This window comes from Sinocyclocheilus anshuiensis, unplaced genomic scaffold (genome assembly GCF_001515605.1).
Source record: "Sinocyclocheilus anshuiensis isolate Anshui unplaced genomic scaffold, SAMN03320099.WGS_v1.1 scaffold1365, whole genome shotgun sequence".
NCBI classification, from domain to species: domain Eukaryota; kingdom Metazoa; phylum Chordata; class Actinopteri; order Cypriniformes; family Cyprinidae; genus Sinocyclocheilus; species Sinocyclocheilus anshuiensis.
Genome location: NW_015551032.1, coordinates 1,444,581 through 1,456,682, shown reverse-complemented (window position 1 = coordinate 1,456,682; position 12,102 = coordinate 1,444,581). Strand labels below are relative to the sequence as shown.

The 12,102-nt window shown below is 39.1% G+C and overlaps 1 protein-coding gene across 1 annotated transcript in view; it reads right to left on the bottom strand.

The window, feature by feature from the left end:
• Positions 1–10,874, bottom strand: part of LOC107661229 (endosomal/lysomomal potassium channel TMEM175-like) — an 18,781-nt gene extending 7,907 nt beyond the window's left edge. Inside the window, exons 1-2 of the mRNA XM_016450727.1 lie at positions 10,577–10,874; positions 10,376–10,414 (exon numbers count right to left, since the gene is read on the bottom strand). Of these exons, the coding sequence (XP_016306213.1) occupies positions 10,376–10,414; positions 10,577–10,777 (240 nt within the window). The 5' untranslated portion in view covers positions 10,778–10,874. The remainder of the gene's footprint in view (positions 1–10,375; positions 10,415–10,576) is intronic.
• Positions 10,875–12,102: the final 1,228 nt, after the last annotated feature.

The following is a 12,102-nucleotide window of genomic DNA, read 5'->3' as shown; positions in this document are numbered from 1 at the left end:
TTTTTTTTTTTTTTAGTTTATTTATTAAAACTAATTTCTGAATTTATTTTGTGCTGAAATATTTTTTACTTATACCACAGCTGTTGGATGCTTGATTTTGATTGTTGATAGACTAAATGCACAGGTATGAAGTAGTGATAGGTTTTGACCAGATTGCAGTTTAATATCACTTTACTTCAAAAGTTTTTTTTAGAAAAATCAGAAAACTCCAACAGTCGTTTTCTGGCAAAAGCAGATAACTCCAAATTTCATGCTTCAGAGTTATATATGAAAAACAAATAAACCTGTTGTCAGTGCTGGCCTTCTAGGTGAAATAGGTGACAAAGTCACATGTCATTTGATTGGTTGTGGTTTTGCTATTAGAGACGCTGCATGCTACCCAACACTGCTGAGAGCTGCACAGACGCAGGTAATTCACAGATTAATCTCTCTCTCTCTCTCTCTCTCTCTCTCTCTCTCGCGCTAAGCTAAACTGGCTATTCTAAAGTCCCATCAGTGTAAAATTTGGTGATGATGTTTAAATCTTTGGTAAAATCCCGAATAGTTACTGAGTACACATATTATTAGCATACAAAAAAAATTCGATTTTATTTGAAATTATATGGGGTGTTAAAAAAGCAATTGTTACTGTGAATGAAGCTGATCTTGTTTTGCATTGGTGATTATTGTTATTATAATCGTTGTTGGTTTTTTTTTTCAAATTAATATGTTTTTATATGAAGGAAAGAAAAATGAAAATGTTTTTAATATAATGTTTTAATCTTTCTCTCTCTCTCTGTTTGCGCATGTGCGAGTGAGTGGGAGGAGCGTTGAGTGCGGAGTGTGTGAGCAGGAGTGTGAGGTGCGAGTTTATTCTTTCTTTCCTTCTTTTTTTCTTTATATATATTTTTTTTTTTGTTTTGTTTTTGTAATTAGTGGTTTTTAAACTGGGAGCATGGCGTTTCCAGGGAAGGAGAGCTTTAGCCACTTAACTAGACGGCATGCGGTCAAAATTGATTCAGTGTTTGGAGTGGAGGAATGTAGTTTGGCTGTAGGTACGTTAATTGGTTGTGAGAATATTTTGTCAGCCTCAAGGATGAATAGTGCCGTTGTTATATTTGTTAAGACGATTGAATTGGCGAATCAACTGGTGGAAACAGGTGTAGAAATTAATGGAATTTTTACTCAGGTGCTTCCCCTTTCAGCCCCGTCGAAACATGTAACGTTATCGAATGTGCCTCCATTTATAACAAATGAGGTTTTGGCGGAAATGCTGTCGCGTTATGGCAAATTAGTTTCGACAATAAAAATGATTGCAATTGGGAGTAAATCTTCCCTGCTGAAACATGTGGTGTCCTTCCGACGCTATGTCTATATGATTTTAAAAGACAACACTGAAGAGTTGGATTTGACTTTAAATTTTAGTCATGAAAGTTTCAATTATGTGATTTATGTCACAACGAATTCAATGAAATGTTTCGGGTGTAAAGAAAATGGACATCTTGTACGTGATTGTCCTAGGAAAGAGGCCCAAACTGATAAAAGGGTCGAGTCAAACGCCGCTAATACTAGTGTTGGAGTAGTGCAGAATGAAACTATGGTTGATGCGGAGGTACCGGGGCTTAGTGTAGCTCGCGCTGTAGATGCGGAGCTAAATAATGAGGTGACACCGACAAAACTAGTTACAGGTGTGAAGAAAGTGTTGGTTGTTGATAAGAACCCCGTAGAGGGTGAACTGATAATAGACCCTTTGGTAGAATCAGAAGATGGCTACAATGTGGTGGATTCTGGAGAACAGATGTTGATGGACCAGAATTTGGGTGGATCGGTACTTGAATTGGATGATTATTCTTTCAAAGCACCGCAAAAAAGGAAGTCAATGGAACGACATGCTAGTAAGCCGACGAAAAAAACGGATGTTCGGGAAGTTCTGATACGTGATACGGACAGTGAGGGTGAGGGGTCAGAATGCAGCTTCACGGGTAGTTTGCCTGGGAGTCTAGTCAAGAGTCAAGTATATAATGTAGATGACATTAAGCATTTTTTAAAGGTGACAAAAAACATGAGAAGAGTCAAAATTGAGGATTTTTTTCTAGACATTCCACAATTTATCGAGAAAGTTAAATTGTTTAGAAGCGAGAACCAATTTTCTGACCCTGAAGTTTTTCGTTTGAAAAAAATTCTCACCAAATTAAATGCTCAGTCAGAACAAGGTGAAAGCAGTCAGAATGGTTAAAGGTTATTATTCTTTTCTGGGTTTGCTTTTTTTTGTTCTGTTTTGGGGGGTGTCTCTTTTCCTTCTAATGGGAGTAGTACATTTTGCTTCATTAAATATTAATGGTGCAAGAGAGAGTAGGAAAAGAGCGCAGATTTTTGAGATAATGACACAGAAAGGATTATGTGTTTTATGTTTGCAAGAGACTCACAGAAATTTATTCTTTTGTACTGATTTGTGTTTATATTCCAAACTCTGCTGTTGATAGAATGTTATTTTTAAACACTGTGTAAAGTGTTAAGTGATTGTGATCCTGAAGATTTTTTACTGTTGGGTGGAGATTTTAATTGTACTGAACATGTGCTAGATAGGAATCATATAGAGCCACATATGCAGTCACGTAAAAGGTTAGTTCAGTTGATGAAATCCCATGATATTGTTGACATCTGGAGAAATTTTCATTATATGCAAAGACAATATACTTGGGTACATGTGTATGATAATCAGTTATCTTTAGGGAGGTTAGATAGATTTTATGGTTTTAAACATCAAATGAATTTTTTTAAAGAGTGTTCAATTATTCCAGTTTGTTTTTCTGATCACAGTCTTGTGAAATGTGAGATGTTTTTTGACTGTGTAAAACCAAAAAGTGCCTATTGGCATTTTAACAGCACACTGTTAGGTGATAAACATTTTAAGGATGTTTTTAAGGCTTTTCGGGTTAATGTAAAATTAACAAAGTCTTCCTTTCAAACTTTGCAGCAGTGGTGGGATTTTTTTAAAGTTCAAACTAAACAACTTTGTCAACAATATACTCACAACGTCACAAAGGATAAGATTAGGTCAATAAGAAAACTAGAAGACGATTTAGTTAAACTTCAAGAGCTCTTGGAGGTAACAAAAAATGAAATAGAGATAGAGTCTTTTAGGAAAAAGAAAGCTTCTTTGAATGAAATGTTAGATTTAACCGTACAAGGTGCTATTATTAGATCTCGTTTTCAAAGCATTGAGTCTATGGATGCACCTTCAAAATTATTTTTTAACCTAGAAAAGAAAAATGGGAAGAATAGACATATTCATGCTTTACGTCCAGAAACGGGAGTTCTTTTATTGAACACTATAGATATTAGAAAGAGTTGTGAAAATGAAAATGAGTTGTGTACACAGACTTCAAATAATGTCTTTCTCTTGGCGTGAGATGCTTAATTTAAATGAGTATGAAAAACCTGAGTGGAGAGTATTGTATAAGTCACCATTATCTAAGAGAATTGGAGATTTGCAATGGAGGTTGTTACATGGTGCTATTGCAGTGAACGCTTTTGTTTCTGTTATTAATCAGGATGTTGATCAAAATTGTTCTTTTTGTTCACAAAGGGAAACTGTCTTCCATTCGTTTATGCAGTGTTCTAGACTGACATCTTTATTTAGTGTTTTGAGTAAAATTTTTAATTGTTTTAATGAGTGTTTTTCAATGAAGAAATTCATTTGTGGTTTTAAATACTCACAGAGTCGCAAGTATCAGTGTCAGTTGTTTAATTTTATATTGGGACATGCTAAAATGGCAATTTACATTACAAGAAAAGAAAAAAATGAGCATGGGGTTTGTAATGATTTAAAAGCAGTGTTTGCTAATTCAGTTAAATCCAGAATTTTAATAGATTTTAATTATTATAAATTGATGAATGATCTTGCAAAGTTTGAGCTGATTTGGTTTTTAAAAGGAGCTTTGTGTGAGATTTTTGGTGATGGATTGTTTTTTTTTAATTTAAAGTGTTTGTATTTTGTTATGTGAAAAATACTCTCGCGCTCTCTCTCTCTTTCTCTCTCTCTCTGTGCGCATGCGTTGAGTGAGTTTGCATGAGAGTGGGGTGTGTTGGTGCGAGTGAGTGCGTTTTCCCTCTTTTTAGTCTGTAGGGTTTTCTTTTTTGTTTGTTTGAATTGGTCGTCTTTTTAGGAGGTGTACCGCGGGTCTTGCGTTTTGTTTGTTTGAATTGGTCGTCTTTTTAGGAGGTGTACCGCGGGTCTTGCGGTACTTTAAACGCCGGGATGGCGGCAGCTCCCGTGCAGGGAACGCCACCTGTTCTCTCACTCCGTAATGGGTGCAGGTGTGCGTCAGACCCTGATGTTACGGTCAAAGAGTTGCTCTTAGTCGTAGGAGAGCAAGTCGGGTTTGATAACATACTGTCGGCCTCACGAATGAGCAAAGCGATTGTTGTCTTTTTGACGAGTGAAGCTTTAGTGAATCAGCTGACTGTGAGCGGAATATGGGTGAAGGAACCTATTCTACCGGTCACCCCGCTTTCCGCTCCAGCTACTAAAATTACCATTTCTAATGTCCCTCCGTTTATTTCTAATGATGTCATCATTAAAGAATTAACGAGATTCGGGAAGCTCGCGAGTCCAGTCAAAATGATCCCGTTAGGTTAGGGTGCAAAAATGCAGCGCTTAAACATGTGCTCTCTTTTAGGCGTGTAGTCTATATGTTCTTAACTTCATCAGAGCGCACACTAGAAGTGTCTTTCCGCGTTTCCCATGGAGATAATTCATACATGGTTTATGCTAGCACTGAGAGTCTTAAATGTTTTAAATGCGGTGACCTGGGGCACAAACGTTTTTCGTGCCCGCAAAAAGAAGTGTTAAATGACCCGCGCCCGTCTACATCTAATATGGATATACATAACTCTGCTCTTCAAACGAAGGAGAAAGGAAGAAAAGGCCCAGAGCAAATGCGGTGACCTGGGGCACAAACGTTTTTCGTGCCCGCACAAAGAAGTGTTAAATGACCCGCGCCCGTCTACATCTAATATGGATATACATAACTCTGCTTTTCACACGAAGGAGAAAGGAAGAAAAGGCCCAGAGCAGGTTGATGGAGCTGCTGAGGTAAAGGGACAGAATGAGGTGAGTAAGCTTGATAAAATTACTGTGAGTAATGAAAAGCCTGGATGTAGCTCTGGAAATACTGAGAGTGGTTTTAGAAAACCTTTGAGCAATGAACAGCTTGGTTCTAGTTCTGTTACTGGAAGAATTGAGAATGGGTCTAATGCTGTTGTTGATGTTACTAGCGGGGATGATGAAGACATGTGTGTATCCTCTGATGCAGGGACAGCTGGAGGGGCTGAGGAGGGCCTGGCTGATGAACTAGATAGTTTATCTCAGAAAACTGATGATAGCATTAAAGATGATGAACAATGGTCGGATTTCACGGAAATGGCAGGAGAATATGAGAAGGATTTGTACTCTGTTGAAGAAATAAATTCCTTTCTTGATAAAACAAAAGGTAAAGCGGGTGTAGAATGCGTAATTTTTTCCCCGACCTCGATAAGTTTGTCGCTTCTGTGATGTGGGCACGAAAAGTGAGTAGTTATAAGGAACTTTCACAACAAAAGCATTTTCGTCTGAAGAAACATATTACTGCAATTAGACAATTAGGCAAATCGACACAAAAAGAGAGGCTAATAAGAGGGAAAACAAAATGAATATGTTGACTTGTATCTGTATTTCTTTTCTATACTGTCTTCTCTTTCCCCCTTTCGTCTTTATGGAGATTTTAAGAATGGGATCCCTTAATGTGAATGGGATGAGGGATGTAAGAAAGGATCATTTTTTAAAGGAATTAATTAATTTGAAAGAGTTAAATGTTATTTTCCTTCAAGAGACTCATAGTAACCAAAGCAATGAATTTGAGTGGAGGTTGTGGTGGGAGGGAGAACATGTTCTCAGTCATGGGACTAATTTAAGTGCAGGGGTGGCTGTGCTTTTCTCCCCTGCTGTTAAAGCCAAAATTTTATTGAAACAAAAGTTAGAACCAGGAAGGCTGCTAATTGTAAGGGCAGAAATAAGTAGTTTCTGCTTTTTGTTTGTGAATATGCCCCTAATACTGGCCCCGACAGAATTAAGCTTTTCATTAAGCTGAAACAGTTTTTAAGGCAAAACCAGAATGAAGATTTTATTGTTTTTGGGGGGACTGGAATTGCACATTGGACTTTACACTTGATAGAAATGGGGAGGAGCCACATTCACAGTCAGCACTCTGTTTAGCCAGTGTAATTGAGAACCTGAATTTTTTAGATGTTTGGAGGGAACACAATCTTTCAACACGACAGTACACTTGGGTGAAAGTCAGCACTGGTCTGATTTCTGCTGCACGTTTGGACCGTTTTTATGTATCTGGAAATATGAGGAATAGAGTTAGAAATACAACTATTGTCCCCATGTCTTTCTCTGATCACAAACTTATCACAGTTGATTGTGTCTTGGACGTAAGACCTCACAAAAGTTATTATTGGCATTTTAATATAAAACTTTTAGAAGATAAACTTTTTATTGAGAAATTTAAGTTATTTTGGGAAAGTTGGAAAGTTGAAAAGGCCCGTTTTGATAGCATAATTCAGTGGTGGGAAGTGGGGAAAGCACGTATAAAGTTGTTTTGTCAGCAATACGCCTCTTATTCCACTTTGTGTTTAAAGAAGTAATTGGAGCAACTGGAACAAGAAATTACTGTTATTGAGAGAAATATGACTGTTAACAATGTTGTTGGTATACAGGAAAAGTGGACTGAAAAGAAACCTTCCTTAAGCTCTATTTTAAATTAAAAAGTAAAGGGTGCACTTATAAGGAGCAGGTTTTTAAACAGTGAGAGACATGGATGGTCCTACCTCTTTTTTCTTTAATTTGGAACGCAAAGCTGCTCAAGATAAACAGATCTACAGTCTAAAGGACAGTATTGGGCGTATCACTTCTGACCCAGTGGAGATGCGCAGACTGGCTATAGATTTTTACTCTACTCTTTTTACTGCTGAAAACTCAGATGGTCATGCTAGAAAATAACTTCTTCAGGATCTCCCTGTTCTAACTTCAGAGCAGAAGGATTTTTTGGAAAAGAGACTTACTTTTGATGAAGTGACTGCCTCTGTGATGGACCTCTCTTTAGGTCGTACACCCGGAATAGATGGTCTTCCTACTGAGTTCTACAGGAGCTTGTGGACTGTCATTGGGAATGACTTTTTTAAAGTTCTTCAGGAATCAACTATTGAAGAAAGTCTCCCTAAGAGTTGCCAGCGTGCAGTCTTAACTTTGCTTCCAAAAAAAGGAGACTTAACTTTATAATAGATGGTCTTCCTGCTGAGTTCTATAGGAGCTTGTGGACTGTTATCGGGAGTGACTTTTTTAAAGTTCTTCAGGAATCAACTATTGAAGGAAGTCTCCCTAAGAGTTGCCAGCGTGCAGTCTTAACTTTGCTTCCAAAAAAAGGAGACTTAACTTTATTAAAGAACTGGAGGCCTGTGGCACTTCTATGCTCTGAGTATAAGATTCTCTCTAAATGCTTAGCCAAAACATTAAATAGTGTACTGCAACAAATCATACATAAGGACCAGTCTTACTGTATAAAGGGTAGATCTATTGCTGACAATTTGCATTTGGTGAGAGATCTTTTTGACTTTGCTTCTTTTAATAATGTTGGGGTTTTTGTCATTGGATCAGGAAAAGGCTTTTGATAGGGTAGATCATGTCTATCTTTTTGAAACACTTAAAGCCTTTGGTTTTGGGGATAATTTTATTTCACTAATAAGTCTGCTCTATTCTGAAGCTACGTGTTTAATTAAAATGGCCAGGGGTCTTAGTGTTCCTATAAGGGTTCAGAGGGGCATCAGGCAAGGCTGTCCTCTTTCAGGGCAGCTTTATAGTATTGTCATTGAACCTTTACTATGTAAACTAAGAAGAGAGTTAAGGGGTCTACAAATTAATACACTGCAGCCTGTTAAACTTTCTGCTTATGCAGATGATGTCACGGTTTTAATTGGAGGCACTGGAGATATTCAACATCTAGAAGAAAGCTTAGAATGTTACGGTAAAGCCTCCTCTTCGAAAGTTAACTGGGCAAAGTGTGATGCTTTGTGGTGTGGAAAAGATAGTGAAGGTCCCTTACTTCCAGGGGGGTTGAAATGGGGAAGGGCAGGTTTAAAATATTTAGGTGTGTTTTTGGGAACTGATGAATATAAGAAGCAAAACTGGGAGGGCCTAGTGGAGAAAGTGTGTGCTCGGTTGTCTCACTGGCATTGGCTGCTACCCCAGCTTTCCTACAGGGGAAGAGTACTGGTCTGTAATAATTTGGTTGCCTCATCTTTGTGGCACAGGATGATGGTGCTGGAGCCCCCAGAAGATTTGATAAGAGACATTCAGCGACGACTTACAGACTTTTTTTGGTCAGGACAGCACTGGCTGAAGGCCCCAGTCCTCTATCTGCCTAGGCAAGAGGGGGGTCAGGGGCTTATCGACATTAGGTCACGAATAAAGGCCTTCAGACTCCAGACAGCTCAAAGGCTTCTTTATGGAGAGGACGTGAGTTGGTTCGGGGTTGCTTGTGCCCTTCTGAGAAGAGCAGGAAAGATGGGATTTGATCATCACTTGTTTTTATTGGATTGTGATAAACTGGACTTAAGTGGTCTGACATCCTTTTACAAGTCAGTGTTAAAATCATGGACACTTTTCAGGATTTCTTGAGAGTTAAGAGACACTCATTTTCATTGGCTAAAGGAAGAACCATTGTTTTTCAACCCAGCACTTGAGTTGGATAGTTTTAAATCCCTTTATCTGAGGAATGCTGCTCTTTCCGCAAACATCACTAAAGTAGGACATCTAGCCTCCGTGGATGGCTGGTTGTCTGCAGAGACATTGGCTCTTGAGCTTGGCATAAGATCGGTTCGAGTTGCTCAGAGACTTCTGACCGAGGTGCAGGAACGATTGCCGCAGAATTACAGTGTGTCCCTGGTTGTACCTGGTGGAGAGGAAGTATTATCCTTCCCAGACCTGGAGGTTTCTGCAGAAAATGGCGAGTGGTAAGAAGCAGAAGGCAACATCCTATCCTTTGCATCACCTCAGTCAGGACATTTCAGTGCTGTTGGGAAGAAGCAACTATATGTGATGTGTGTAAAGGCTCTTCACTGTCATACTCTGGAGAGTGTGAAGGAGTCTAAGTGGTTGGATTTTTTTGGGTTAGGCTCTTCACCCAAAGGTAGTTGGAGGACCTTGTACAAACTCCCCATTGAGAAACGGTCTGGAGACCTGCAGTGGCGGATTGTGCATGGTATAATAGCTACGAACAGACACAGAGCACACATTGATCCACAGGTAGGGGAGGGTTGCCCTTTCTGTGGACAATCGGAAACAGTTTTTCATTTATTTTGTGAATGTGAAAGGCTTGTTCCTCTGTTTTGTTTTTTAGAAGAATGCTGCCGTGAATTAGGGGAGGTTTTTACTAAAGTATATTCTATGGTCCTAAATATAAGCATTCTACAAGGGAGACCCTTGTATTAGTGAATTTTGTTTTTGGCCAAGCAAAGTTGGCTATTTGGCTGTCACGGAAAAATAAGATTGTTGGAATGGGACAGACTGATGTTACTTTGATTTTTAGGGGTTTGATAAAATCACGTTTAAAGGTTGAATTTGCTTTTTACAATTTAATAATGGATATGGAGACCTTTAAATACAAGTGTGGCATTAATAACTGCATATGTGAAGTTGATTGTGATGGATCTCTAAACATTTTTGTATGAAAATGATTATATGATGTGTTTATTGTTTTTTGATACGGAAACATGATGTTTTCTTTTGGGTTGTTATTTTTTCAGGTTTTTTGACTTTCATATTTTTTATACTTGTACACTTTGACTTTTATATATATTTAAAAAAAAACCTGATGTTTTCTGGTGATTAAAGAGATGTTAAAAGTCAAAAAGTCTCTCTCTCTCTCTCTCTCTCTCACACACACACATTTTGAGACTTTAGTCTTTGCAACTTCAGGGATCTTATCTATGCACAATCAGCTTGTAACACTCCAAAGAGAAAGGAAAACTTGAAATCGCATCATATGACCCCTTTAACAGAAAATAGTAGTGGCAATAGATTTAAATAATTTTAAGTTGTCCTGCTGCCCTCTTGGAAGTGTGCTGAGGCCCCCTAGTGGGCCCCGGCTCCCTAGTTGAGAACCACTGCTCTAAACCCACAAGACTTTCTTTCTTCTCTGGAACACAAACATAGACAACAGACAATACATTTTACTTTCTTTTGTGTTTGTCTGCCTTCTGTGGAAGTCACACAGATGAGGGTGTGTAAATAAAGACTACATTTTCATTTTTGGTTGAGCTATTCCTGGAAGGGTAGCATAATATACTTTTTCACCTCATTATCCTGAAATTTTGTATGTGCAACAGGCAATATCTGTGAACACAAAATCATGACACCTTTTAAACATGCATAAGAGAACAGGTGACTCATTGAAAACGAGAGCGGTTTGTCATGTGGACATCAGTTGAAATGTGCATTCAAGAAGGTCAAATGTCCCACGCCTTTTGTCGAAAGGCTGTCTGTGGGTTTCCTCACCATTACAGTGGCGATGATGGAGATAAGCGCATCGCTGTAGGCGAGCAGGCGATGCGATGACTGCGTGCTACTGTATCCGTCCTTCTCCGACGACGTGACGCTCTCCAGAAAGGAATGCGCGTGATTCCTCGGCGTCCGCATCTTCTCCATCTCCTCATCATCGTGGTGCTCAATTATTTGGCTTTCATCATTTTCTCCCATGACCGCGGCGGTGTGTGGTGTCAGTGGACGGAGCAGGCATTAAGCTACAGAAGTTTCGTTTGCAAACACCTATGACGCACTATCAGCTGACCGGAAGTTAGCGATGTCTGATTCGTGAACTAACCGTTCATTTGAGTCGGATCTTTTTAATGAAACAGCATGTTCACAAAGCTGAAATGATGTGGAACAGGCACAGGCACTTCGGATTTGTACTAGAGCGTTTAAATCATCACCAGTATCTGCATTACAAGTTGAGACAGGAGAGATGCCTTTACGTATTAGGAGGATCAAGATCATGCTGGCGTATTGGATAAATCTACAAGGGCATAGCGGAGTACATCCCACAAAGGCCATCTTACAAGATTGTTCAGAACATAGTAAAAGTAATTATTACAGTTTCGGATGGATAGGAAATGCAAAAGCACAAAACGCAAGCCTCAGCCAGCTCCAAGTAACGTAAGCCCCAGCCAGCTCCAAGTAACGTAAGCCCCATTGTGGCACTATCAACTGTACCACCTTGGAAATTCATGATATAAAAATACAAAGAGAAAGAAAGTATATTCCATTTTATGGAAGAATATTTAGGGCTTTTTTCAAAAGGAATTGCAAATTGTATTTTCAGTTGCGTTTTCCATATGTGGACGCATAAATTGTGACATAATCCAAATGCAATTGCAAATCCTGCATTACCGTTTGCATTTTCGCTTTCGCGAATGCACAGTGACTGCCAAATTTCAAATGAAAAACCAAAGTCCATTTGCAACTGTATTTCCCTTGTCTTAGGAGTTACGAGCCTGTCATATTTAAATAGCAATATTAATTACCGCGTCTGCTTTTTCACTCTCGCTTCGTCGCGCATGTAACCTGCCAAAACTCAAATGGAATCCAAATACCTTTTGCATTTGAATTTCCGATGTCTACATGGAAAGCTGCCAATCAATGTGAGGGGGCGGGACTATACTAGGGGGCGTGTTTGTATTGGGAGGTGACGTCACTCACAGACGACCGTGCCGAATGCTCTGATCAATGGAGATAATTGGTAAAGGCTCCGCTAAAGGCAGCTACCAATCAGTTTCGTACCTGTGTGAACGAACAGACAGTGCAACCTTCTTGGCACAATACATAATTCTGTCTTTTTCACCCCAAATGTAGCGATTATCCCCTGCTAACGGGATAAATGTTGCAAGACAGAACCAATCAATCACAGAGAACATTCACTCACTGCTGACAGTGCATTCAGGCAGAGCTGCGTTTCCCAAAAGTATCATAAAAGCATTAAAGCTTTTGGGAATGGCAGCCCTGAGCAATGCTTATCAGAGGACAGA